At 46.0% G+C, this 27,919-nt stretch overlaps 1 protein-coding gene across 2 annotated transcripts in view; it reads left to right on the forward strand.

Annotated features, from left to right (window-relative positions):
- The window catches only part of COLGALT2 (collagen beta(1-O)galactosyltransferase 2), a 319,704-nt gene that overhangs the window by 242,902 nt on the left and 48,883 nt on the right, over positions 1-27,919 (forward strand). For both annotated transcript variants that reach the window (XM_085601533.1, XM_085601531.1), the window contains exons 5-6: positions 16,632-16,836; positions 19,722-19,841. In XM_085601533.1, the coding sequence (XP_085457659.1) occupies positions 16,632-16,836; positions 19,722-19,841 (325 nt within the window). The remainder of the gene's footprint in view (positions 1-16,631; positions 16,837-19,721; positions 19,842-27,919) is intronic.

Consider the following 27,919-nt stretch of genomic DNA (forward strand, 5'->3'; position numbering starts at 1 on the left):
CAGCATCATCTCCTACGCCGACGACACCCAGCTGATCCTCTCCCTGACCAACAACCCCGCCGCCGCCAGAGCCAACCTGCACGAAGGGATGAAAGAGGTAGCCGAGTGGATGACGACCAGCCGCCTGAAACTGAACTCGGACAAGACGGAGGTCCTCATCCTGGGCTCTTCACCCTCCGCCTGGGACGACTCCTGGTGGCCTCCCGCCCTGGGCACCGCGCCCAAACCGACAGACCATGCACGAAACCTGGGCTTCATCCTGGACTCCTCCCTCTCCATGACCAGGCAAGTCAACAGCGTCTCCTCGGCGTGCTTCAACATCCTACGCATGCTACGAAAGATCTTTTGGTGGATCCCCTCAGAGACCAGGAAGACCGTCACCCAGGCCCTCGTCACCAGCCGACTGGACTACGGCAACGCCCTCTACGCCGGGACCACCGCCAAGCTCCAGAAGAGACTCCAGCGGATCCAAAACGCCTCAGCCAGACTCATCCTCGACATCCCACGATCCAGCCACATCTCCGGTCATCTGAGAGACCTTCACTGGCTCCCCATCAACAAGAGAATCACCTTCCGCCTCCTCACCCACGCACACAAAGCCCTACACGACCAAGGCCCGAGCTACCTCAACAGCCGAGTCAACTTCTACGCTCCCAAACGCCACCTCCGATCAGCCAACCACGCCCTCGCCGCCGTCCCCCGCATCCGAAGAGCGACTACAGGAGGAAGGTCCTTCTCCTACCTGGCCGCCAAGACCTGGAACTCCCTCCCGTCCGACCTGCGCCTGACCCAAGACCACCTCTCCTTCAGGAAGAAGCTGAAGACCTGGCTGTTCGAGCAGTAGCGGCACCCCCCCTCCCCAGCGCCTTGAGACCCTACGGGTATGTAGCGCGCTTTATAAGTGTCACTGATTGATTGATTGATTAGTGGGAGAACAGGTCACAAGTGATCCTGAATGAGGCACAATTGCTCTGCACTCTCCATGAGAAGTGCTGAATAACACAGTTGTTCCTGAAGAATTTCTCAAATAAACTAACTTGGTCTCAGATAGTCTGTGGCCACATTTCTCTTGAATCTTAGGGATCTTTGTGGGGCAGTTTAGTAGTCTACATCTCTGCCCTAATACACGTGCCGCTTTCTTTATCTTTGCTAAGTGTTCATCAGATAAATTAGGCAGTGTCTGCAACCTTTTCCAAGAGGTGCAGGATTTCATTCAAACCTCTGTTTTACAGACCTAAATTTTCTTTAGATTTTACTCTGGGGCATCAGGGTAAGAAGACCTAATGGCTTAAATCAAGGAGCGGTTGTGTAATAAGCCAGCTAACACAGTAGCCAATCACCATGCCTTGCTGTAGAACACTAATCCAAACATTTGGTTAGTTTCCTTGAATCATCCCAGCAAAGCAGTTTGATCACAGAGGCAAGATGCCACCACCTCCTTAATTTGGTGCTGGACAAACTAGTCATTAAGTGTCACCAAATATGACTCCTGTTGTAGTTCCTTAGCTTGCCCAAAGCCCTCTTATGGCATCAGACAAAGCAAAAGGTTGGGAGAAAGTTTCGCACCTTTTGAGGCATAGTGTCATTTGCAGCCTCACAACAACCACCAACTCTCAAGAGAACTCTCCTGCCTTATGAGCTTCTCCTGGCACGAGCAGGAAATTAAGGTTCACCACCTCAATTGTCCACACTGTCTGGGTTGTCTTCGCCCTTCTATATTTTTTCTGTTGTGCTCACAGCTAGCTCCTTCTCTCCTCAAAGATTACAACGAATATCCAGCTCAGAAACCTTGTCAGGCCAACGTATTGGTGGATCCAACTGGGGAGTTAATGTTGTGCAGGTTCCACCATGGGTGCTTCCCGGCTCATCACCGGCACCATTGCAAATGCGGGCACGGCCTTCCTTCAACATGTCCTGATGGGTCCAACAGCTTTTTGTCCCAGGGTACGCTGATTCCTCACTTTCCATTAAGGATAATGGGGTAACCCAGTAACCCTCAGAACCTGGGTAAGTACATACAGCAAAAACAGTGGTTCTGTTGGGAATCTACTTAATTTGAACAGCACTACATGCATTTGATAACTGTTCTAATATTCCTTTAACGACAGTTATATAAACACACACATATAAATCAATTTGAAAGACACAACGTGATTTTCTTTACACTATATTTGAATCAAAAAATATATATTACTACTACACACTGACCAACAATAACTGAAATATAACATGAAACGCTTAGTGACTGATAGTGCTTAGTGGCATAACATTCAAACATAAATTGACATAAAAAAACACATATATATACACAATGACACACTTATACTTTGAACAAGAACGACGTTACCTGTCTAATTGGTCCATGCAATTCCAACATTTGAATTACTGAATAACATATACTGTGGTGTTATATGCTATCCGATTTTGGACCATTCTTGTTCAAAGTATAAGTGTGTCATTGTGTATATATATGTGTTTTTTATGTCAATTTATGTTTGAATGTTATGCCACTAAGCACTATCAGTCACTAAGCGTTTCATGTTATATTTCAGTTATTGTTGGTCAGTCCTGTGTAGTAGTAGTAATATATATTTTTTGATTCAAATATAGTGTAAAGAAAATCACGTTTGCTTCGAACATTAAAGTCCAATAATATAACCAAAAGTCGAACAATAGCTTCCAACGTGGAAGAACCAGACCAGCTGGGAGGAATGTCATCTTCAACCAGGATTACACTTAATCCATCTTCTTTTCAGACCCTGAAAGAAGGAGAGATAGAACAACCCGTAACTTCTGCATAATGAGAATATAATGCAAACGGGTGGGTAATAATTACAATACTGTAATGTAACCGGGTGGGATAATCCTCGCCTCCGTGTCCTTAATAGAATTGAAAATTCTTGGCGCGAATGCTAGCTAATTTTTTATTCTATTACAGGACCGGAGGCTTCGTATTATGCTAGTTTAACGCTGATTAAAACCCACAGAGGATATATCACCCACCGGTTCATAATAAAACTGTTTAAATGTTGACTCAGAAGACCAATCTGCAGAATGCATGATATCTTGAACAGTAGAACCCAACATGAACGTTTTAGAGGCCATGGTGCCTCGGACAGAATGTGCACCAAAGACTTGAGTATCAATACCTGCTTCCTGCATAACATTTTTTAACCATCTGGCTATAGTAGCCGCAGTGACAGGTTTGTAAGGTTTCTGCAAGGCAATCAATAATTGCACCACACCATCAGGCCTGGTAGACCTGGTACATTCCTCATAGGCCTTAAGACATTGAACCACACAAAGCTTAGCATTATCCAGAAAGGCATGATATTCTATGCTGCGTGACATAGTTTTAGTCCTAGATGTGATATTAAAAGAAACTCCTTCAGGAGTAAATACTCTACCTGTAATATCTAGAGTCTTAACGTCTGAAGAGCGTCTACAGGCCGCCAGGCATAACAGCATGGCCAGTTTGGATGATAGTTGTTTCCTTGTCAACATATTGTTGCTGGGCCATTGATTAAATAAGGAAAGAACTAACAAAACATCCCACAAGGAAGAATACTTCGGCTTGAGCTACTCTAATACCTTTTAAGCGCTTACATACTAAAGGATGCATCCCTACTGGTTTGCCCTCAACCTGAGAGTGTCCCGCCGATATGGCAAAACGGAAATTGTTAACCGAACGATATGCCAAGCCCTCAGAAGCTTTTTCGGACAGGAAATTTACAACAAAGGGTAAGTCTGCCCCCACGGGATCCACGTGTTGTCCACGCACCAACGAACCCAACACCTCCAGGCTGAAGAATACCGTTTCTTGGTAGAGGGGGCCCACGCTTGGTTGATAAAGCCTGAAGCTTGTTCCGAAAAACCTGGCATTTGCCAACGTTGCCGGAAAGTCTCCAGGCCATCAGGGACAACTGCCCCAATACTACCATCGGGTGCATCTCTCCATGAGGGCCCTGGAGCATCGTTGAGGACCATGGGATCCTCCTGGAGCAGTCGCAACTCGCCTCCAACAGTATCGGGAACCAAGGCTGCGACTTCCACAAGGGAGTCACCAAATCACTTCCGCCTTCTGCCGCATCACCTGTGTGAACACGCGGGGAATTAGAATGAAGAGTGGAAACACATAATTCAGGTGTGGAGACCAATCCTGTGAGAAAGCATCCGTCGCCAGAGCTATCGGGTCCAGCCTCCAGCTGAAAAACGTGGTCATTTGACGATTCAGTCTGGAGGCAAACAGGTCGATCTCGCAAAGGCCCCAGATCTCCTGCAACCACTGCACTATCTGGGGTTGGAGCTGCCAGTCACTGTAATCTTTGAGATGGCGTGAATTCCAGTCCGCCACTACATTCGACTGACCCGGAATGTATTCGGCTATGACCGAAATCTGATGGTTCAGGCAATAATGCCAAAAGTCCTTTGCTATTTCCACCAACATGGAGGATCTCGTGCCCTCCAGTTTGTTGATATATTGAACCGCCGAGATGTTGTCCATCCGCAGAAGGATGCAACACGAGACTTGTATCGGAGATAGTGTCCTGATCGCAAACGACCCTGCCAGGAGTTCTAGGCAATTGATGTGGAGAGTTAGCTCGTCTAGGGACCAACGTCCCCCTGTGGAAATATTGCCGCAGCGCGCTCCCCAACCCAAACGACTGGCGTCGGACTCTATGACGACCTCCGGCAGAGAGCCGAAACTGGCTCTGCCGTTCCACGCCTCGACGTGTACAAGCCACCACTGGATCTCCACCCTTACATCTTGGGAAAGAGGCACTAGGTCTGTGTAGGAGAGACCCTTCTGCAAGTGCTGAATCTTGAGCCTCTGAAGGGCTCGATAGTGCAAGGGTCCCGGAAAAATCGCTTGAATGGACGATGCGAGAAGACCCACTATCCTGGCAATCACTCTGAGCGATACCATCTGTTTGGTTAATAGGGAATACAGCTCCTTCTTGATATCTCAAAGTTTGGAGCGTGGGAGACTGAGTTGAGCAGTCTGAGAGTTTATGACGAACCCCAGAAAATCTATTGTCTGGGTGGGGCACAGGACAGGTTTGTTTTCGTTGATCACAAACCCCAGATTTTATAAGATACGGATGGTCATGCGCAACTGTTGAGCTGCCAACAGTGGAGATTGCTCCATAATGAGAATGTCGTCTAGATAGACTATCATGCGAACTCCCTATTCCCTGAGATAAGCTATCACTGGTTTCAGAACCTTGGTGAAGCACCATGGTGCCGAGGAAAGTCCGAAAGGAAGGACCAAATATTCGTACCACCGGTTCCGCCATTGAAGCTGAAGGAATCTGCGATGTGGGGAAAATATGGGAATGGACAGATAAGCGTCTTTCAGATCCAGACGGACCAACCAGTCCCCTTGTTTCAGGAGGTCTGCCAAAAGATGGATACCCTCCATCTTGAAGTGCTTGTACGTCATGTAATGGTTGAAGTCTTTTAAATTGAGTACCAACCTGTAACCTCCGCCCTTCTTCTGCACCAGAAAAATATTGCTGCAGAAACCGCGAAGGCCCTTGACGCAAGGCGCTATCGCGTGTTTCCGCAGCAATCCTTCGATTTCGGAATCTATAAAATCGCATTCTTGTCGGGATAAAGAAAGCTGTCTGGGCCAATGGGCCTGATAGGGAGTCTGGAAGAAATCTAGATGGAAACCCTGAACTGTTTGCAAGACCCAGGCATCCTGAGATAGTTGAACCCAATTGCGATAGAAGAATTGAGTACCTTCCCCCAAAGGTAGAAGGAAGGGGTCCGGAGCACTCACCTGTAGATTCGGTGTTCTGGAAGCCTCCCCGATAGGATCCTCTATTAAAGCGTCGCTTGTTGAAGCGTTGCCTGGTGGGATAGAAGGTACCTCCATGGGTAGACTCCCACTCTCCCCTGCCACGACCAAAGTTTCCTCACTGAGGACCTTGTGAGAACTGACAGCAAAAGGAGCGTCTTCGGCCTCGTCCGGCCCTGTTGAAAACCCCAGCTTGAAAAACTCACTTTATTCCTGACTGCGTCTTATCCAAGGTCGTGAATGTGCCCACATATTTGGCCACATCCTTGACGAAACGGTCCCCAAAAAGGTTTCCGTCCGCCAAGGGTCCCGGTTCTGCTGCTGCCAACTCAGTTAGGTTCGAATACATGCACATGAGTATGGATTTGCGCCGCTCTGTGGAAATGGCGCAGTTGGCATTACCCAGAAGACATATAGCTCGTTGGGTCCAACCCGCCAACACATGGGAATCTATAGTGTTCCCCGATTCTTGAGCTTCCAAGGCCATCTCCAAAATCTTGGCCAAAGGGCCAACTACATCCATGAGCTTATCCTGGCACCCTCGCCAGGCGCGATCGATACCCTTCTTGGGATCCTTCGCGAACTTCTTGAGGAAGGTCAAAAGTTTCGGGTTTCGGCGACTTTGTCCGAGATGTCAGGACGAGGACATTCGGAGCGTAGTCTGTTATGCACTTCCTTATCAAAACTCTTGTGGAGATTGTCATGCAAATACGCCGCCACCTCTGGGGTGGGTAGCCAATCCGAGGATCTGGGATGGACGATGTCCACGGGGTTAAAGGTAAAGGGAGTAGGGATAGCTTGTGGCACCTCCACGTTTTTTAATTTCTTTGTTCTCTTTTTAGGAGGCGAATCGTCAGGGGTATCAGAACTGGCTGTATCGGGATCTGTATCGGAATCCTGACCCTTATCTTTGTCCGCATCGGGACGATGAAGCGAAGAGTAAGAGGCAGAATGGGGCCATGGCTTAGGCTGAGAGCCATCTGTGGGAGCCCCTGCTGGGGCAGTGAATCCATGGCGTCTCGCAAACTTCTCCAGTTGCTTGGTTATAGGTTTCAACGCAGTAGGAGCCATCTGTGGGAGCCCCTGCTGGGGCAGTGAATCCATGGCGTCTCGCAAACTTCTCCAGTTGCTTGGTTATAGGTTTCAACGCAGTAGCTAGCGCCTGCTTCACAGTTCCCGGAACTGCTTTCTCCAGGGCCTTGTTGACCGACTCCTGGACCGAAGCGTCCAGGGCCTCAACAATATTCTCTTCAATGAAAGGGGTACCCACTTCCTCCTCATACAAGGTATCATCCTCCTCATAATGAACCCAATTCTCCATTGCTGAACCAAATTTGTAGATATACTTGCTCATCAGGCAAATAGTAAGGAGGAGTAAAGGGGGAAGCCAACCCACAGCACAGATCAGAAGGAAAGTTACCTAGCTCCTCAGCAAAAGCTGTATCACAATTCGTTCAGCCCCCAGGGCGTAGTGGAGCCAAAATAAGCCAATATGTCCAAGGAGGTGTGCTCCCTCCAGGCCCAAATCGTTTTTCCAGCCAGCCAGGCGTAAAGCAATGCTCAAAGGTGAAAGACTCCGGTGGAATCATCAAAACGAAAGAAAAAACGTGCAGTATCGACGTGCGTAGCCCAATCCTACCAAAATATAGCCCAATTGGGCTACGCACGTGGAAACGAGACAAAAACGAAGGTAACAGGCTCCAAAGCGCACCGACTGATGAGGGAAGCCTCGCGCTATAATTGATTCATAGTATAACACCGCCGAGAGCGGAGCGGTACCATTAATTCCTAAAGATGCAAATTTAAGCAAGCGCGCTAGACGCGCTAACAACAGAGCGGGCAGAACGCCCGGAGCGAGTCAGCTGAGAAGAGCGCGAACATTCAGCGCTCCCAGCGGGAGTGTCACAGCGCCCCGAGGGCATGCACAATACACGCACAGCAAAGCGGAAGAAGTAAACACAGTTTAACCACATAAACATGAAGTAGCATATGCTGTAGCGTATAATAATCACATCACCAAGAATGTAAATCAAGATAAACTCTAGAGCACTTAACTTTCTGCGTGAGCAGCAAAGAAAAAGGACAGGTTCCGGTGTTGGTGGCTCTTATGGGGCATTGCAGGATGTGATGTAATACATGCATCATGGGAAATGTAGTTTTTGTTTACATAATACAAGTTTTCATTGGCTGCTGTGAGTAGCAATAAATAGAAAGAGAAGCCTAATACGAAGCCTCCGGTCCTGTAATAGAATAGAGAGAGAGCGCGCGAGACAGACGGGTACAATTGGGGAGGGAGCCGAGCAGACAGCGCAATGGAAAGAGAAACAGGTATTTGAAATGCAATAGGTCTCGCATTTACGCAAGTTTGAGCCATTGACATTGCAAATGCCAATGCCTTTTATTTTTGTTTTCGTTTTTAAAACATAAATAAAAGGCATTGTCATTTACAATGCCAATAGCTTAAACTCGCATAAAGGCGAGACCTATTGCATTGCAAATGCTTGTCTTTTCTCTCTCTCCATGTACAGGCATTCCCCTCACATCTTTCTAATACAATCTCCCGTTATCCCACCGCGTGCCCCGTGAATGGCTGCTGCACTCTCATTTCTTAACGGTATCTCTTTTATTTTCCAATTCGACATAATGATTGAAGTAATTTTGATAAAATCTTAATACAGAAAATGGTTGAGGCTTGCTCTGAAGCGCTTGATCCCTAGTCCATTGCAAAGTCTGCTTGACACTGCAAGCAATGTAGACAGGGACATTACATTCTCAACCTCCTTTGTCAAAACCTTGTGTTATCAAATGCGTAGAAACTGAATTTGTAATGATATACATAAGTTAATTGCGTCAATCGGAATTCATCAATTGTTTTTTTCTAGAAATCTACTGTTATTTCTAATGTGTTGATTATTGCTATCATGTTTTCAACATTTTTTGCAAAAAATTGCCAACAGATAATTTGTGGATTATTGCTTTCTATTCAGTTTTAAGTTGGATTATCCCATGCTACTCTACTTTGGTATGCGCAATACTAGATCATGTGTCATCAGACAGTGGTCAACAGATTGGTGACTGTTCGGGCTCGGGAATATAGACAAATCATATTCTCTCGACTGTTTAGGCTCACTCACTCTTGCAAAATGCATTCACTTTCAAGCCTTGTGTTTATTTCATAAGAGGATGTATGTCAACGCCCTTGGGTATTGTTAGCCAAAATATGCAAACAAGGTAGTTGTTCTTTCCTTTACATAACACATCTTTGTTCAGATGAATATTCAACTAACAGAACTTGAGCCTAATATCATAATGTTGCAATAGGAGTTTGAAAACTTAATCTTACAACTCTAGACCTATTCTCTCTCAATTTGCAGCCTACAATTTCCAATGCTATGACCACCAATTCTTTATTGGCCTCTGATATGGTGGTATCATTTAAAATGGTAATGATTAGCGGTGCAGTGAATCCCATATGTTATCATCTGGCATGATTAGATCTAATGTAGAGACTTTATTATTCATGTTTAACAACTCTTGTTTGAAAATGTAAACAAGGCTCAACTATTCTCTTATTAATTGTAAATAATTCCTCACAAAAGGGCTGGAGAGGTAGAGCCAACGTCATACTATTTAAGCATGTTTATTTCCATCCACCACCAATCCTATTTATAACATAATTTTACTTCAGTTTGGTAGAGTATGCAGTTATAAAAAACTTACACTTCCCTGTTGCCCTTCTTTGAGAAGGGTAATAATTGTATTTATTTTTAAATGTATTTGCAGTCTTACATAACATGGACACCTTCAAGGGGAATTCGAATGCTTCACACTAAAGAAGATAGTAGCAAGTGTACAACAAAAATCAACGATGCATCTTAACCGGTGGAAATGTGATTATACATATAAAATATATTAAGATGACAAAATGGTGCAATATTCTTGCAACACAACATGGCAATGCTGTGAGAAGAAATGTATCACACAGAGTCATAGACTGAAGATGAAGTAATTGAGAGGGCGGGCTAAAACAGCACAAGTGTTACAACAAGCATTGGCATAGCCAATAGGTCTCGCTTGTGGGAACTTAGAAGTATTTAGTTATGCAGCAAACTATCCTTGGTGCAACAACATTAACTGTTGCATGGTTAAACACTTATAAGGTCCCAAAGGCGAGACCTATTGGCTATGCCAATGCTTGTTGTACCTTGTTCTGGACACTTAAATTTGAGAAGGTGAGCCCAGAAGGCACGATGAAGCCTAAAGTCTTGTATTGTTCCGAATTACTTGTTGTCAGTGAGGTTCAGACTGGTATTGTAAAGTGTTGCCCTTGCGCGTTGGTGGTCGTGGTTTTAAGAGGTTGTTCAAGGGGTTTAAAATGGCAGACAATTTGTGTTTGTGCAATTCTGAAGGCCTTACACTGTACTAAGCAAGGAGGCCCGAGCTCATTCAGCAGATTCCAGGTCTCCCCTTATTCGTGAAGGATCAATACAATACGAACAAAGAATCTTGCATGCCTATTTTAAAGCGTTCAACTTGTGAAATGAAACATTAACATAAAGATGGAAACCTAATATGGCCTTTACATGGGCTTGTTTGCAGAAAGCATTACAAAAAGTGCTAGATTTCAAAATTGAAAAACTTAAGAAACGAAGTATTTTTATTTTCGTAAGTGAGTAAACTAAATGTATTGTTTTTTAACAATACAATATATGTTCTATGTCAAGGAGGGCTTTAGAAAATCATCAAAGAAAGGCGGGTCTGGTTAACTAATGGTTTCAACATATATCTTCATCCCAAGATGCTGAATTCACCGTGTCAATCATAAATTAATGGCTGTCTTTAAAAAACCATTGAAAGGGCTCCCATTTTACTAAGTCTACCATTTTATGCATTCCAGATGGGTTATTACACTATCGTAACCCAGCAGACCCAAAAAAATATACTAAACATGTAAGCAATTTTCCATTATATCCCATGTAAATAGTGGGTGCGGCTCGAGGAGGAGGGATTGGTTGATTTTAAAAGAGAAATGTGGGGTGCCACAGTTTATCAACAGCTCTGGCTGCCAGAATATTGAAAATATATTTCATTTTCCATCGTGTCTTCAGTTCATATTTTACCCCTCTTTACTCCAGATGACAGGCAATAGTTTTTATTTCAAAACTTCTGCTGAAGGCTGCTTTTAAGGGTTTCCATATTGTTTTCTTGCACGTGTGCTTTATTATGCATCTTGGCTTCCTGCTTAGAGTGAAGTAACTGCGAGGCGGACATCGATACGGATCCGTCTGGTGCACAAAATATGAAAACTGGATATTTTAGCAAATAAGATGCTTAAAGGCATCCAGAGCTCTGTTTACGTAAGCAGACTGAGCCAAGAACACGACCAGCTTTTCCGCGAAATAAATCAATCTTGTTTTAATGTAAAGTTACACCCAAGAAAGATATCTTGCTGAGAGAAATCTACCTGCGCAAAACTGAGCGGTTCTGAGGGGGAAACGTACGCTCCATTTTCGTCCTACTCTTAGTTGTACAATGTGAGAAGTTGGCCTGATGTATGATGTCACTAGTTCTAGTGTACACCTTATATCAGTCCAAATACCCTTATGGTGATTGGTTGTAAAGTCAACCTTATAGACCAGCTATCCTAGTGGTAGCATGGACAAGAGCAGTCTTAGGCTAAACTCTGAATGGCATGTGAAGCCAGCTGTGATACCATATATAATCCCTTGAATACCAAATGAAAGGACACCACAACAGATATATATAAAAATAAAGTGTATTTATTCTAGTCAAACCCTCAGCACTCTTTATGAGTTTAGAGGTAAGTACAACACAGTCTTATTTAAGCATACAGTAAGTCACACAGGTAAGTAATACAGTTAGGCCCTAGGGGCCACGCAAACCATATACTAAGTAAGTGGTATAAGGACCACTGTCACGGAAATAGAATAGGCCTAGGCCTAGGGAATCGCTGGGGCTACACTACACTAGCTTTAGTTAGGAAGTGGGAGGCCCACGGGATTCGTGTGCAGAGTGGAAACACTCACGCGTAATGCGTAAAAGTCACTAGCAATAGTACAGTTTAGAAAACGATAGATTTAGGACACTTCCGGAGTAGCTAGGAAGTCGAGACTGGAAAACTAGACACTAGGATAGTCACTATCATGATGAGCACCGGAGTACCCAAGTTACCTAGCCCACAGGCTGCGGGTGCATAGGGGTGAAGTTGCGTCGGTTTTCGTCGTCGACTCCTATGGATGCCTGAAGAAAGATGCTGACAGGCAGTCAGTGAAGAGTGTCCGGTGGATCCCAAGGCTGGGATCAAGAAGAGAGGAGACCTGCAAGCAGAAGGGACAGAGTCAAGGTCACTAGCCAGTGACCACGTGGAACCAGGAAGGAACCAGGCGATGTCGTGAAGATTGCAGGTGAAGGTGAAGCTTGTCGCTGCAGCCAGGAGGACCAGGAAGCGTCGAGGACGACCAGGACCAGGAGGCGAGCTGTCCCACGAAGGCTCTTGCTGTCGGCGGCATCGAAGTTGGACTAGGACTCACCAAGCCTTGGCAAGCGGAACCCACGAAGAACGGAGGACTTGCTTCTGGTGCAGACCAGGAAGGTCTGGGGTGCTTCTTCTTTGCAGAGAAGCGGGAGCCAGTCTGGAGGAGCCAAACCAGCGCAGAAGATTTCAGGGTGCGTCGTCACAAAGGCCTCTAGCCAGCGGGCAAGCAACCGGACAGACGCGGCAAGCAGGAAAATGCAGAAGGGCCCCACGCAGGACTCGTGGAGTGTGGGGGCCTGATCTTCGGTGCAGATGGTGCTTGGGGTTGGGGCTTCTCAATCCCCGGTGCACAACTTCGAGGGTGCCTCAGAAGCTGCGCTTGAAGTTACTAGCCACTTTTCCCAGGTAGCCGGTCCCACGTCGCTCGTCGCCTCCACGGATCTCAGCTCTGCTGTGGATGTGGATCAGGGTCGGAGAAGTCTGGAAGTCAAGGCTCTGGTCGGGCTCTGCAGTCGGTTCCTCGTAGAACGTGGGCAAAGCAAAGGGTAGTTTCTTGATGGTGCCTGTTTGCACAGGGTAGCCACTCCTTGGCCACAAGGGAGATTCTTCAGTCTTCTTCTTTCGTCGAATGTCGAAGGTCCAGAGTTTCTGTTCAAGTTTGCAGGTTCAGGATAATCTAAAGTCTTGAGGCCCAACTCCCACTCTTATACTAATCTGGGGGGCTGGGATACCTGCTAGCTCACGCCTTATGGGTGGGACCTGGGAGGGGGTGGTTACACCCACTTCCCTTTGTCCAGTTTCGCGCCAGAGCTGGGGCTGGAGTGCCCCAGCGCCGGTTTGAACTGGACTATGCAAGGAACACCTTGTGTGCCCCAGGCATGTCTCATTCCTTTCAGCCCACCCTGCCCCAATACACTAAAGGCTGTCTGGGGAGGTGCTAGCACCTCCCCAAGCAGGAAACCTATTGTCCAGGCCTCCCTGGCTGGGATCACTCCCAGCTGCAGGAGGTTAGACTTGTGTCGTGGCAGCAGCATCCATTTTGTGATGCTGAGGCTTTGGTCAGAGGCTAACAGTGAAGTATGATTTTAACATGTCTTTCCCTCTAGAAGGGGGGAATAATATCCTCATGTCCAGAAATGGCATGGGGGTATTATTCCACAGTGTTAGACACCTTACACGACATGTTTCGATAAAGCCAAACCATAGTTACCATAACCGTCTAAGATTATAAGGCACTTTAAGAGTATATGGTAGGCTATATCATAGAACAGCTATAAGGACATGGTTCCGAAAGCTGCAGACAGGCTCAGCTCATGCTAGAGCACCATCTCACATGTTACCAAGCACTCTGCCTCCAGGATTGTTAAGGCCTGCCATAGGAGTGACTGATAGGTACACATGTGTCTATATATAAGGGTAGATATAGGCATACTATATCTAAGCAAGGGGTGATTACACGACCTTGCCCCAGCTGAGTGATCAGCCAGTTGTGTCTGATTGGAAGGCCAGACCAGGGGTGGCATAATACATGCTGCAGCCCCTGGGAGGCCTAGGGTACACCTATGCCCTGGGTACCTAGGGTACACTGTACAGGGTCCAATAAGGTGATCCTTACCAATTGGGAATGTACCTAGGGTACATGGAGTCCATTTTAAAGAGAGAGCAGGCAGCCTGAGACCCTGAATGGCAGGATCTCAGGCCAACTAAGTCGAAAAACCAGCTAGACACTAGGCAAAAAGTTGGGGGCAACCATAGTCAGATATCCACCTTCCTACATACAACACAGTGCAATGTCGAGTGGAAGAGTTCAAGATATGTCATTTTAAGGAAAGGAAGTGTTTGTAGAACAAAACAGCAGAACAAACCTGAGGTCGGCCCGTGCTCTGTGCATGGATTCGGTGCGCACTATAGACGTCCATTTCACGAAGAGGTCTGAGCTGCAACAACCTTTTTTTCTCAGGGTTTGACCGTGTACGGCACAGAATTGTATAGGTCCCCTCGTTCAAACACACTCTGTAGAGCACATCACCCCACCCTAGGGCGCTCGTTATTTTGTGAAAAAGATTAAGACGAATCTTACTCAGTGCTTCAAACGTACAAAGTATGTATCTCCCCCAAAAATAACTATCTTGCGTACTTATATTTCCCCAACAAAACAAAAATCGCAATAGCTGGATTTTGTGAGGGTTTTTTTTTATATATGTGTTCGTACTACGTGATAGTTCGCCGTACTACTAAAGGTTCAACAATGAACATATAAGGCCGCATCTCTACTATACGGCTCTTTCAGCCATAAGTAGTATAGAATGTATTTTTTTTTTGATCAGACTGCATCCCATTGTATACGGTATCATAAAATTAATAAAACACTGACATTGAGAACTGCCTGTGTTTACGGATGAACATGCCATACCACCAGAGTGTATGTCTGTATTTCCAGCTTTACACTTGAAAAGGGTTAGTGGTTCTGTATAAGTGGTAGCTCGTTGCAAAGGGCATCCATAGAGACACGCACGCATACTGTAGACCCAGTTCAAGGAAGCCTCAAGCGTATGTTTACAAACAGAATTACTAGGAGTACGATTCCTAATTTGGCCAAAGGTCAATATTTGTCCCCAAGTCTGAACTTCCGACTTTGATGCTGGTGAACCGGGTTTGACTCTGACTGAGGCTCAAACATCCTGTGATCCTGGGCAAATCACTCAATTTCCCCGTGCATAAAATTGAATGTGCATCATGCAACTAGTGTTCACGTGAGGCGCTCTGACACCTTGGGGTCGAGTTTGCGTTCTATGAAACACAAAACAACAAACAATGCATGTTTGTGTCATCTGTATTCCATGAACGTAGCCGAAAGACCAACATTCTGCTTTTTCATAAAAAGAAAAAAGTTACAAATCCCTATAAACATTCTACTTATATCCCAAAAGACTCTCCTAAGATCATTCTTCAGTCTTAATAATACTGCTAAACATTTTAAATGTTTAAAACACACTCTTTCAACCATTGTTTAATGTGTACCCGCACACACTGAAGGCACGAGCCCTCTAAAGGGGGAGGGGGGCGGGGGAAGCTCTCTAAGATGCCCAGGTTCGGTGCAGACACATCATTTTCCAGAACAGAGACGTGACAGGACTTGGCAACGCGGATAAGGCGTTCTGTTTACAGGGCGCCCTAACTTCACAAAAGTCACACTCCAGATAGTCGATACTTTGATCTGGCTAGAAATATACATGTCCATTAGCGGTGGTGACTGTGGGATTCTCAATAACAAGACAAGCCCGGCGGAGCGTGGCGCACGCGCTTGGCGGGGTCGGGGGAGCGCATTCCAGGCGGGGAAGCGGACCCTTTGAAGTGTGATGCCAAACGGATTGCATGGCGGCACGATGCGTGTGATTGTGCGCGTGCTCGCCATGCAATCCGCTTTTCGGAGCACTTTTGGGAGCCCCTTACAATAGTCTCGCCTTGCGATCGCTTACGCGATAGCAAGGCGAGACCTAAAAAAGGGAGGGTGAGGGTAAGAGTACAGCAAGAAAAAGGATGGGAGGACCTATAAGAAGTGGAAGTTACAAATCATAACAAGAAACAAGGACAAACGGCCAGGGTAACCTAGTAGTATAAGACCAATAGGGAGAACTGGTAACAGAAAGGGCAAAGAATATGTGGGAAGAGTCCAGTTCAGAAGTGTCTTTTTTAAAAGGAGCTTTTTAAGCTCCTTCTTGCACATTTAATGAGAAGTGGTGGTGTGCGAGGAAAAAGGGCAATGAGTTCCAACTTCTAGTAGTGTGATTGAGTACAATTAAGTCACAAATGCAGTTTTGAAGGCTGGAGGTTCTAAAAGGAGGGGGTTCCGCACTATGTAGAGAACATTGGAGTAATACTGATTCCAGGAATTGGTCATTTCTGTCTTTCATTTTTTGCTTCTTCCTAAACTTTATTTTACGCAACACATTCGGATGGTGTAATGTTCATATGTCGGGGTGGAGGTGATGTGAGTGATATATGTTTGCAGTGATGTTTGCAGTGAGTGCTGAAATATGGGACTGAATGCTCCAAATTTGATGATTAGCTGGAAGAGGTTTGCAGTTTTGAAGGACCTCTTATGCCTCCCTTCTGTAATAAATCTTCCCTTACACCTACCCAAGTGTCCTGTCATCATTTGCTACTCATGATTCTTTGTGTTTAATAATGTCCACATCTTTCAGAACTAAAATGTGCTTATATTACATTTTATTTTTGGGACATATGCAAATTGTTGTAAAAGTAAGGCACAATTTAATAAAATAAGGCTACTGAAGAGAATAAAGTTGTATGTTTCCTTATTTATATCAGGGATACTACAAAAGAACACCTGATTATGTCCTAATAAGAGAGTGGAAAAGAATGGGCTGTTTCCCTGTCCCAATGGTACATTCGACGTTTCTCATTGACCTGAAGAAGGAGGCGTCAACGCAGCTTCGATTTCATCCGCCGCACAAGGACCACACTTGGGCTTTCGATGATATCATCGTATTTGCATTCTCCAGCAGACAAGCCGGTATACTTGTGTTTCTATTAAAAGTGTGGATGAACATTGTGGTGAGCAGCTGAAGAAGTTTGTTCATGCACTGATGTTTTTGCATAACTACATAAAACATAATTTCTGATTTCTTTATTTCAAGTCTGGTGGCTTTTCTACTCCTTTTTGTAATTGAATGAGTGCAAAGTGACCTTTTGCCAGCAGGACTTCTCTGTAAAAAACTTTCTTTTTATTATTCAGAAAACCAGGACGTAAGGTGTGCCTCTGCTTAAAACCGAGGACTTCCCTGGTGCATTATGGGTAATCAGCGGTGTCACCTCTGCTAGATAGATAGGTCCGTGAAGTATTCGCCTTCTGGAGTTTCTACAGGTGGCAGCAAATGCTACTGAAGCTCCAGAAGACCTTTGTGTTCAGGTTGCGGACGCTTTGTGATAAAAAGTGTAAGAATATGAATGTTAGGTGACACCAAATCTAACCCAAAAGTGCTCCAGAGACACCCCAACCCCATGGAATTAGGATTAACAATTCAGGTTCTGAAACCTAGTGGCTTCAAGATCATGTAGGGAAATCACTCATTATCATAATATTTTCCACACTGCCATTTCCATATTCGTTTTTGCGATGCCGCCCAGGTGTAAACCACCATTTGCATGTCAATGGTTCCTGTGCTGTCGTGTATGTAAAGAACCAGTGTAACAGTTGCCCTTGCAATATCTACTTAGTCTTGAGAGCAATGGCATCGATGGTATCCACATTGCCCCAGTGTCCAAAGCAACACTGCCATGCTATGCCAGTATCAACATCACCTCAGTATGTAAAGAACCATGGCCGTGCTAGTATCCATACTGCTCCAGCATGAAATACACACATTGCTTTATGAAAATGTCCCCTGTTGTCGAAATACTATTGTTATATCTACACTGCATTGGTATGAAATGCAGACAAAGCAGTACTAGCATTCATATTTATAACCAGTATCTAAATCACCAATGCCAAGCCAGTTTCTAGATTGCCCACATTATGCAAAGCCCCATTGCTAGGCCAGTTTCTGCCACCAGCACAACAATACACATTGTATTGCCCCTGGTGTGTAGAGCAACATTTCTATACTAGTGCTCAAATGTCCACTCCAATGTAAAGCTTCATGGCCCTGCCAGTGTCCAAACTGTTCTAGCATGTTAGCTATTAATGTATGCCACTATCAAATTTCTCCCAGTGTGTAAACCACAATTGCCATGCCTATGCAGGTTTAGTGATATTAATACATTTGAATAAACCACTGTGGCTTTTATTATGTGACATTCTCTTTGGTTCACTCTTTACTACCCCAGGTTATGTTCCTTTCTACGTCCCACTCTCCATCCCCACAAAGGCTGTGACACATGCCCAGCCAAGAGACTCTAGATACCCTCCTCCATTAGTCGGGTGACTCTCCTGTTACCGATCAATTAAGAAACAACAGATATATGCTTTGATTGAGCTACAAACGACTAGCCCCTTCCAGGATGTATTTATGCCTTCTTATGAGATTGAGTAATTCCCGATATATGTTTAATTAATGTATTCAATAAAAGATCCTACACTAAAAATCAACTACTAAACTACTCTCACATTTCCAGTGTCACGCAAGATAATCATGCGTTTAACCCTTGACCTCATTCCCCAGGATTTGTTACTCAAACTGCCCCGGTAGAAGTATCTCTGATGCATTGTAACAAAGTTACATTTTCCCTGCATCCCAATTGCCCCTAGGCATGTGATCCACTTTTCCTTTTTTAGGTCGAGCCTGGGCAGCGCATACACTGCTGCGAGGCATGCTGTATTGAAGTATGGATTTGAAGCCCCGCCCACTCTCTGCTCATATTTTTAATTGGTTTGTGTCATTGTCCTTCGTAAACGCTGGCTTCCGATTCATTATTAGGCTTTTTAGTCCCTCCTTGGTACCGCCTTGTCTGCATTTGTTACCTCCCATAAAGAATGGACATTTTACTTATCTTGTTACATGGTCTGCTTTATATTGGCTGTTAGCACTATTCTGTTTAATGATTTGCCCCTATTCCAACAACTACGTCGCAGCACGCAGCCTGCTTTTATTTTATTTTGTAATAGCGGTCCGCTTTAACTATAGCGGCTGTGTTTCTTTTTTTTCTCTATTTTAGCAGCGTGGTCCGTTTTAAGTATAGTGGCCACGAAAACCTTTTTTTTGTTTGTTTGCTAGCGCCCATGCAGCGCTTTCACATTCATAGAGGCCACACCCCTTTCTTTAGACAAGCCGCGTCTAAAGAAAGGTGCGTGGCCGCTATTTAAGTGAAAGTGCGGCATGGGCGCTTTTACCCAAAAAAAACCATCTGTTTGTCAACTTGACAAACAGATGCTTTTTTTGTCAAAGCGCCCCATGCCGTGGTTTCACTTTCTTGGCCACGCCCCTTTCTTTAGAAGCGGCTTGTCTAAAGAAAGGGGCGTGGCCTCCATGAATGTGAAAGCGCCGCATGGGCGCTAGCAAACAAACAAATATTTGCAATGCAATAGATCTCGCATTTGCGAGATTTCAATCTATTGCATTGCCAATAGCCCAAACTCTCGTAAATGCGATACCTATTGCATATCAAATGCTTGTTATAGGATCTATCTGGTACAAGTGGTAGGTCCCCTGTGGCTGCTCTGTTTAGCCTTACTCTACAACTGGTACACCTACCCTCTTCCAGAGCAGTGGATAATTTACGCGGAGAGAGTGCTCGTAGATTTTAAATAACCTTTACAAAAAGAACAGTGTAAAATATCTTGTTTATCTCCCGGACAAATTAAGCTTATCGTAATGACAATAGTTAGGGGAGCAACATAGAAATACACAATACTGTACAATAGATATGAAAGACGATCCATTTCACTTTTTTATTTTGCAGATGTCCAAATGCATATCTGCAACAGAGAACACTACGGTTACCTGTCTGTGCCTCTGAAATCCCACCAGACTCTCCAAGAGGACATTGAGAACTTCATCCATGTGCAGACCGAAGCAATGAGTATGTGTTTTCTTTTTAATCTGATCCTGTTTCTGAGACTCGATTTCAAGGGTTTTTTCAGTGAGATTACTCTAGACTGTGGACATTTTTTAAGCTAATGTCTAAAAACTAAAATAGCTATGTGTTAACTTTTTAACTTTCTCTATAAGACTTGTAAATTAAGAAAATAAGTAGAAAAATGTTAAAGACTTTACCAACAGCATTGTCAGATCCAATAGTGGCTGCTATAGGGCAGTAGTGGTGGGGAGGGGGATTTGAAAAAAAGGACTAAAGGGTGAAAAAAAGAACATTTAATGTACCTTCCTGGTGGCCACCTCTCCTCTGTCCTGGCCACGATACAAGAAGCACCCAGGCTCCCCTAGCCAATCAAGACGCTGCTGTCTCCAGCATGACAGAAGCTTTGTGATTGGTCTGAGCCCCGCGGTTCATGTCTGGATTAGGGTTGTCACATTGAAAAATGCAGGTTGAAACTGATACAGCACACTGGGGCATCACTAAGAGTGCAACAAGACTCCCAATTTCGCCCAATCACGCCTGCCATTCAAATTTATAGATCACAGGCCTTTCCAAAAAAATTGGCTGGAATCAGGAAACCTGGTCTACTGTACTAATGCATTCCCTGAATCCCCTTGCAGGTGTCTCAAGACTTCATTCTATCCCATCCAAGATTGCAGCCATTCAAGCAGTATAGAGTTAAATAGCTTTTGAGAAAAATCAATTAGGCTTATTGGCCAATAATTCTGTGGGTCTGCTGGGGGTCCCTTTTTAGGTCTCGGTTAGCGTTGCTTCGCACATGCGCAGCTCGCTCGGCGAAATTTAATGTAAATGAGGACTTTTAGAAAAGGGCTTTAAGCCCCGCCCCTCTTTTCCATAGGCTGGCGTCAGTGTTTATGCTAAACGGTGGCCAGCCATTGGAAAAGAGCTCTGTATGTCGCCTCCCTTTGGCTTTTTTGGACGGCCCACTTGGACGGGCTCTCCTGCTTTCCTTCTGGCGTAAAAGGTTTCTTATCTTTATGGGGCCATGTGTTTAAACACATCGCCCCATAAAGACAAGAGATCCGGCTGCAGCACGGTCCATGTCTAAGTCAAACATTTTTTTCTTTTTCAGAATGTGACAGGCTGGGCTTCGTCATTAACATGGCGCCCTCTATACTTTATTATGCACAGCGCTGCTCATAATCTTGGCGCCCGCTCAATGTAGTTTAATATGCATGGGCGCCATGCTTAATCACAGCGCCCGCTTAATTTAATATGCATCACGGTGCCCGCTTAATTTAATATGCACGGGCGCCATGCATGAAGTTGTAGCACAGCGTTCATTTGGTCATTATTGGTTTTTTGGGAAAAGCATCAAAGCCGGACCTCCCAGTGCCCTGTAAAACACTCGCGGGCCTCTGCTCTTGAGCAATGGCGGCCACTTCTTGTTTTTTTATATTCTAGACTACTTTTCACCCTTCATTTACAGCTACGCTGCAAGCAGACCAGCAGGCGAACCTTTCCAACGCAGCCCCCTGGAATGATAACATCTTCCATAATGTACCCCTCCACAGTAAACTTCTCCAGTTCACTTTAAAAACGCAAAATGCGAGCCGTTTTCTATCCAGGCTGTTGTGCTGCGGTATTGCGCCGTGTGTCCTTCCAAGAGCTGCAAAGTGTCCTAATACCCCAGACATTTACTCCATGAAAGTGCAAAGTATTCCGTCTTGATGTAATGTGCCATCTGTCCTTTAACAACACTCCTGGATGTAGAGTGGAATGAATGACACGAGGAATTAATGAAATACAACTGTACGGATTCCTAAATAGGGTGCATCGGGGTTCGTCTGACGACCACAATTCTGAAAGTCGCATTTTTGTGCGAGTGAACAGTGCTAGCCTCAGGGTACACCCGGTGCTTGCCTTCGATCAAGGCGGAGGCTAGCCAGTATGTAGCACACCGAGGCCAGCTACCGAATGAGGGCAGCCTCTAAGGGCACCCACTCGGTGTCTGCCGAGCGGGTACTCGCTGAGGTCAGTGCGTGGTGTAGAGCAAGGCTTTAAGTGGGCCGGGTCTTGCTGGTGCCCAGCACCGGCAGTTCTACACCAGGTGCCGAGGATGAAGGCAGCCTGCAAATGTTGAAACCACAAACTGGCCTGGCAGCTGCGTCCGTGCGAAGGGTCAGGATGTAGAAAGCCGCCTTGGCGAGGAAGACCACGGGGAGAGTCCACTGGTAAGATCCTACATGGACCTGGGTGAGAGGGGAGTTATGCCCTAGCTGACAAAAAGAGGCTTTCGGCAGCGAGTATCAGATGTGGGTGTGCAAGAGCATCTATGGTGGGCATTGAAAAACGTAAATATTATGCAAAACGCGAAAACACAGGAATGAAACAGGAAAATACAGAAAATAAAACCAATACAAACAAACTGTGAGCGCGCACAGACATGCACACGCGTGCCTACACGCATACATATGAGAGATTTGGAGGTACATTACAAGCTGCTAGACCATGGAAACATTATTTTATTACTTATAACCTTATCCCCTTTACTGTTAATAATATTTGCATAGCGCAGACCTCACTGAATGGACAAAGTAGCGCTTCACGTTTGACCAGTTACCACAACACATTACAACAAGCATTAAAAATGCAATAGGTCTCGCCTTTCATTATGTTAAAACCATTTGCTTTGCTATACAATACCATTAGCAAAGCAAATGGCTTTAACTTAATCAAAGGCGCGAGACCTATTGCATTTTCAATGCTTGTTATAAATGGGTATGATCTCAGCCCACGCCCAGGAGGGAGGGGTTGGTGCTCCATCCATAATAGCATTAAATATTAGCATAAAGTGGGCCCCCAAACATCTATTTCACTTTGGTAAAGATCCCCTGGGACTTTATCCAACCCAGGTGCTTTATTGGGGGCTATTATAGCAAATGCCTTACTTACTTCTTCCAGTGAGTTTGGGTTTATGATCTTACAACCACTATAACTAGTGCCATTTTCCCCTAGCGTAGTTGCGCCAACCTAAAAGATTTGGCTAGGGAGAATTACATCTGTTTTCAATGACTATAGTGAGGAACACAATCTGCTGCTGGGACATTCAACACCACAGGGGAGCACCCTCCTTGCATCCCTTTGAGATCAGGTTCCAAAACCTTCGCTGGTCCTCGTTCCAGGATGCAACCAACAAATCCTTGCGCCTCACTACTTCCCATTCCTTTCTGGCTATTTTATTTGTCTTTACGTAGAGATCCCCTGAGCGATTCACCCCTGAGGCGGAAGCCGGGGGTTGCTTACTAACTTCTTAAAACCTTATGTATTATTTGCACTGTTTTGCTTTGATTTGCGACGCAATTACGGGCCTACCTGCTTCGCGCACTGCTGGGGATCGTCACTGTTATCCCCACGTGACCCGAAGCCACGCCCCTTTTTAGCCACGCCCCCTCCCGGAGGCTTGAAAAACGCTGCGCTGTGTAGCGGCCGGTGCTGACTAGCGATTCACCCCTGAGGCGGAAGCCGGGGGTTGCTTACTAACTTCTTAAAACCTTATGTATTATTTGCACTGTTTTGCTTTGATTTGCGACGCAATTACGGGCCTACCTGCTTCGCGCACTGCTGGGGATCGTCACTGTTACCCCCACGTGACCCGAAGCCACGCCCCTTTTTAGCCACGCCCCCTCCCGGAGGCTTGAAAAACGCTGCGCTGTGTAGCGGCCGGTGCTGACTAGCGATTCACCCCTGAGGCGGAAGCCGGGGGTTGCTTACTAACTTCTTAAAACCTTATGTATTATTTGCACTGTTTTGCTTTGATTTGCGACGCAATTACGGGCCTACCTGCTTCGCGCACTGCTGGGGATCGTCACTGTTACCCCCACGTGACCCGAAGCCACGCCCCTTTTTAGCCACGCCCCCCGCCTCTTCCCCTTTACTATGCTTACTGTTCGGAAGCGCAGCGGACGAGCGCAGCGGGCACTCCCTCGGCACGCCGAAGACACGCCAAAGACTAGCCCGTCTGTGCCCGTCCGTGTCAGGACGGGGCACGGGGCCAGAACCCCTGGCAAGATCGTGGTTTATGCAAGGGGCGACCTACTACAGCTTAACTCGGGTAAGTTCCACCTGGAGCCGGCTACCTTACACCGGCTGGGTTGCGAGGGTCTGCTAATATCACCTAGGAGTATCAGAGGGCGTCATTGCACTCCCAGCCCCAACGCACATACCCTGAGCTACGGCCTATTGAATACTCGCTCTTTGCAGAGCCATAGGTTAGAGGTCTTCACACTTTTGGAAGACAGGGAGTTAGACGTCCTTGCGCTTACCGAAACATGGCTGGAGGATTGCTCAGTGCCTGATCTAGTGGCGGCCCTTCCAGATAACTACTTGGCTATCTATTTTAACAGGGAGGGAGCCAAGAGAGGAGGAGGAGTAGCCCTTGTGTATCAGTCTTGCCTCCGTGCCAATAGGTTCCTCTCTGAAACCCTTGGAGGAGCTGAGGTTATGGGGGTTAAGATCAGGAGGGGAGCGGTCTGTGTGGTGTTCTTGGTGGTTTATCGGCCACCTTGGACGTCGTCTGACTTCCCCACTCTCTTTGTAAGACTGGTCCAGGACCTGTGTACAAGATATGATAAAATGGTAATCGTTGGGGACTTCAACTATCATTGGGAAAAATCACCGAAAGAGGGACAAGCATTACAGATCGAGGAGGCGGTCTCCTCTTTAGGTTTTACCCAACAGGTCAAGGGACCGACACATGGGAAAGGTCATGTGCTCGATTTAGTCTGGACCACCATGCCAGCCCAGGGTACCACGGAAATTCTCCCCTGTGCTTGGTCTGACCACTTTCTAATAAAGGGTAGACTTCTATTGAAGGGCCCCCTGTCCAAACCTGGGAAAGGCTGGAAAATGGCCCGAAAATGGAGAAACCTTGATGGGGAAAAACTGGTCCACCTCTTAGAACACCACCCTTCAGCCAAAGAGCAGGATACCAACGTAGATGCTCTATGTGTACATCTCCAGCACAAATTGGGAAGTGCCATTGATGTGGTGGCACCTCTTCGCAGGATGAAGAAGGTGGCGAGAGGAGCCGGGGCGCCTTGGTATAATGACTCTCTTAGGGAGATGAAACGCGGGGTGAGGAAGAAAGAACGGGCATGGCGTAAAAAATACGACGCCATCTCCAAACAAGAATATGTATCATCCTTAGCCCAGTACAAACTAGCTATACAATCAAGGAAGGCTGCTTTCTTTGAGGAAAGAATAACCACGGCAAGAAATCCGCAAAAAGAAATTTTTCGGGTCCTGGCGGAGCTTAGGGTGAACAAGGAGCAAAGCCCCGAGTTCACCCAGGAGGACTGCCAGAGGTTCCAGGATTTCTTCGTAAAGAAGATATCTGATATCTTGGACGAAATTGCGGAAACCGCACCCTTCGAATGTCCGCGGCTACCGGACCCTATCGCCTCGCTAAACATTCCACCATTAATTGAGCTATCTCCCATCTCCATACAGGAACTATTCAAAATCATAGGCCGAGTCAAATCAGGTTCCTTGGTGGACCCATGCCCTCCAGACATATTTAAGATGGCAATGCCAGGAATAGAGGAAGAGGTTCTGCATCTATTGAATACCTCTCTTCTTACAGGACAGATCCCCTCAGCCTTTAAAGAGGCCCGCTTGATCCCCTTGTTGAAGAAACCTGGAGCAGATACAAAATGTCTGAAAAACTTCCGGCCCATCTCCCAGCTGCCTTTCCTTGCTAAGGTGATTGAGCAGCACGTGCTAGCTCTATTATCGGGCCATCTAGAGAGTAACAACCTGCTGGAGACCAATCAGGCAGGGTTCCGTGCTAATCATAGCACGGAACTAGTCATGCTATCCATTCTAGATGAGCTAAGGATGCGAGCTGATGAAAAAACACCGTGCGCCCTGGTACTATTGGATCTCTCCGCGGCGTTTGACACCGTGTGTCATAAACAGCTTCTGTCGCGGTTGAGAACCTTTGGCGTCGTGGGTACAGCACATGCATGGCTCACATCATTTTTGCAAGGTAGGACACAACGAGTGCAGCTGGGGGATCTACTTTCCACCCCTGCTCCGATTACCTGTGGGGTCCCACAGGGCTCTGCCTTGTCCCCCCTACTCTTCAACATCTACCTGCAGCCATTAATTGCTCTCTTGAACAGGATGGACTGCCTAGTGTACAACTATGCTGATGACACCCAGATAATCATCCGGCTGGATGATGGTCCAGGAGCATCCACTAGGCTACAGGACATATTGAAAACCACAGTCAATTGGATGTCCGAGAACTCCTTGAAAGTCAATCCGGATAAGACGGAAGTATTGCCCATCTCCATCTCGGGTAACCCTTGGAGTGAGAAATTTTGGCCTAGGGAGTTGGGTGCACCACCTAAACCGGCAGCTGCGGTTAAAAGCTTAGGCCTATATGTGGATAATAAACTATCCATGGAAAAACAAGTTGCCACTGTAGTAGGCACCAGTATATGCCTTTTAAGGCAACTAAGGAAGATCTCTGCCTTACTTTCTTTCCCTACTCTGAGACACGTGGTCTCGGCCACAATTCTGGCTAGGCTGGACTACGGTAACTCCCTCTACTTAGGTTTGCCACAGCGGTTGCTGGACAAACTACAGGGAGTTATGAACGATACGGCTAGGTTAATATTCAAAAAACCCAGGACTGCCCATGCCTCTCCCCTGATGCAGGAGTTGCATTGGCTGCCAACTCGGCAGAGAATTGTCTTTAAAGGACTGTGTATCGCTCACAAGGCTCGGTATGGCAAAGCACCAAAATACCTTAAATCCCGACTATCCCCCTACATACCGGGTAGGACTCTGCGTTCGTCGGACGCCACTCTTCTGTCCTAGTCCCGTTTCAAATTGTCCACGGTGGGCGGCCGCGCTTTCTCCAATACGCTCCCAGCTATATGGAACAAATTGGACCCAAAGCTCAGGAAGGAAAGTAATCTACTCTCCTTCAGAAAAAAACTAAAAACGGTACTGTTCAAACAAGCATGGAGCAGATCTTAGGTACATAGTTGGTTTTTTCAAGTGAATGCAACATCAGTCACGCTAATTTGGTCAGACTGCGCTTAGAGACCCCTGCGGTTATAACGCGCCATACAAATTAAATAAATAAATAAAATAAATAAATAAACTTTGATTTCTCCGCTATTCTGGTCTTTGATAGAAGATAATAGAGCAGACCTAACTTTCTTACAAGCTCCATTATACCAAGACTGCGGGGACCTCTTTCTAAAAGGCATATTAATGGCCACATAAAAACACTAATTTACACCAGTAAACAAACCATCATGAATGGAACAAATTATTTCCCTGCCAACCTCCTGAACATGGTTCTTCCCCTTAGCAAGGCGATCCCCAATACTACCTGCAACAAAGTTATGCATTTTCCCCAACATAGCTTGGGAGTGCGCCATACCATACCATTTCACTCTATGCATATTGCTAGTCACTTGCAATCTACTATCGAAAGGCTCTCCAGTACTAGCCTGTGTACCGAAGACTGGGAGACCAACCTCCAAGGCCAGGGCATTATGGTCACTACCCTGGCACGATACAACAGTCAGGTCAATCAAGAGAGGCTAGACCCTCACGTTAACTAGGATGTCGTCAATCAAACTGAAGCCGGGGGCGTGATTAAGAGCATGCTATGCTACCCCTCAATGTCCGAACTCGATCTTCCTTTCCCCACTTTAATGCCTTATTTCATTGTAGGGGTATGGATTTGTAATGCCAAGAGGGACCACTTCTTTCTTGGTGTCATATGCAACTTTTGAATACACCAAATATTGTCTTCCTCCATAGTAATAGCTACATCACTGTCGTTGTAGGAAGGTAGGATCCTTCTGCATGGTTACCCCCACTTTTTGCCTGGTACTAAGCTGTGTTTTGACTAGTCTGACTGGGATCCTGCTAATCAGGACCCCATCTGCATTTGCCAAGGCTTGTTGGTGCTCCTGCAGGACACCGACCCCTCAGCACTCGACATCCTTCATGGGACAGCTCGTATCCGGGTCCTGGTCTTCCTCAGTGTCACCTGGTCCTCGCAGCTGCAGAGT

This window comes from Triturus cristatus, chromosome 4_2 (assembly GCF_964204655.1).
Source record: "Triturus cristatus chromosome 4_2, aTriCri1.1, whole genome shotgun sequence".
NCBI classification, from domain to species: Eukaryota; Metazoa; Chordata; class Amphibia; order Caudata; family Salamandridae; genus Triturus; species Triturus cristatus.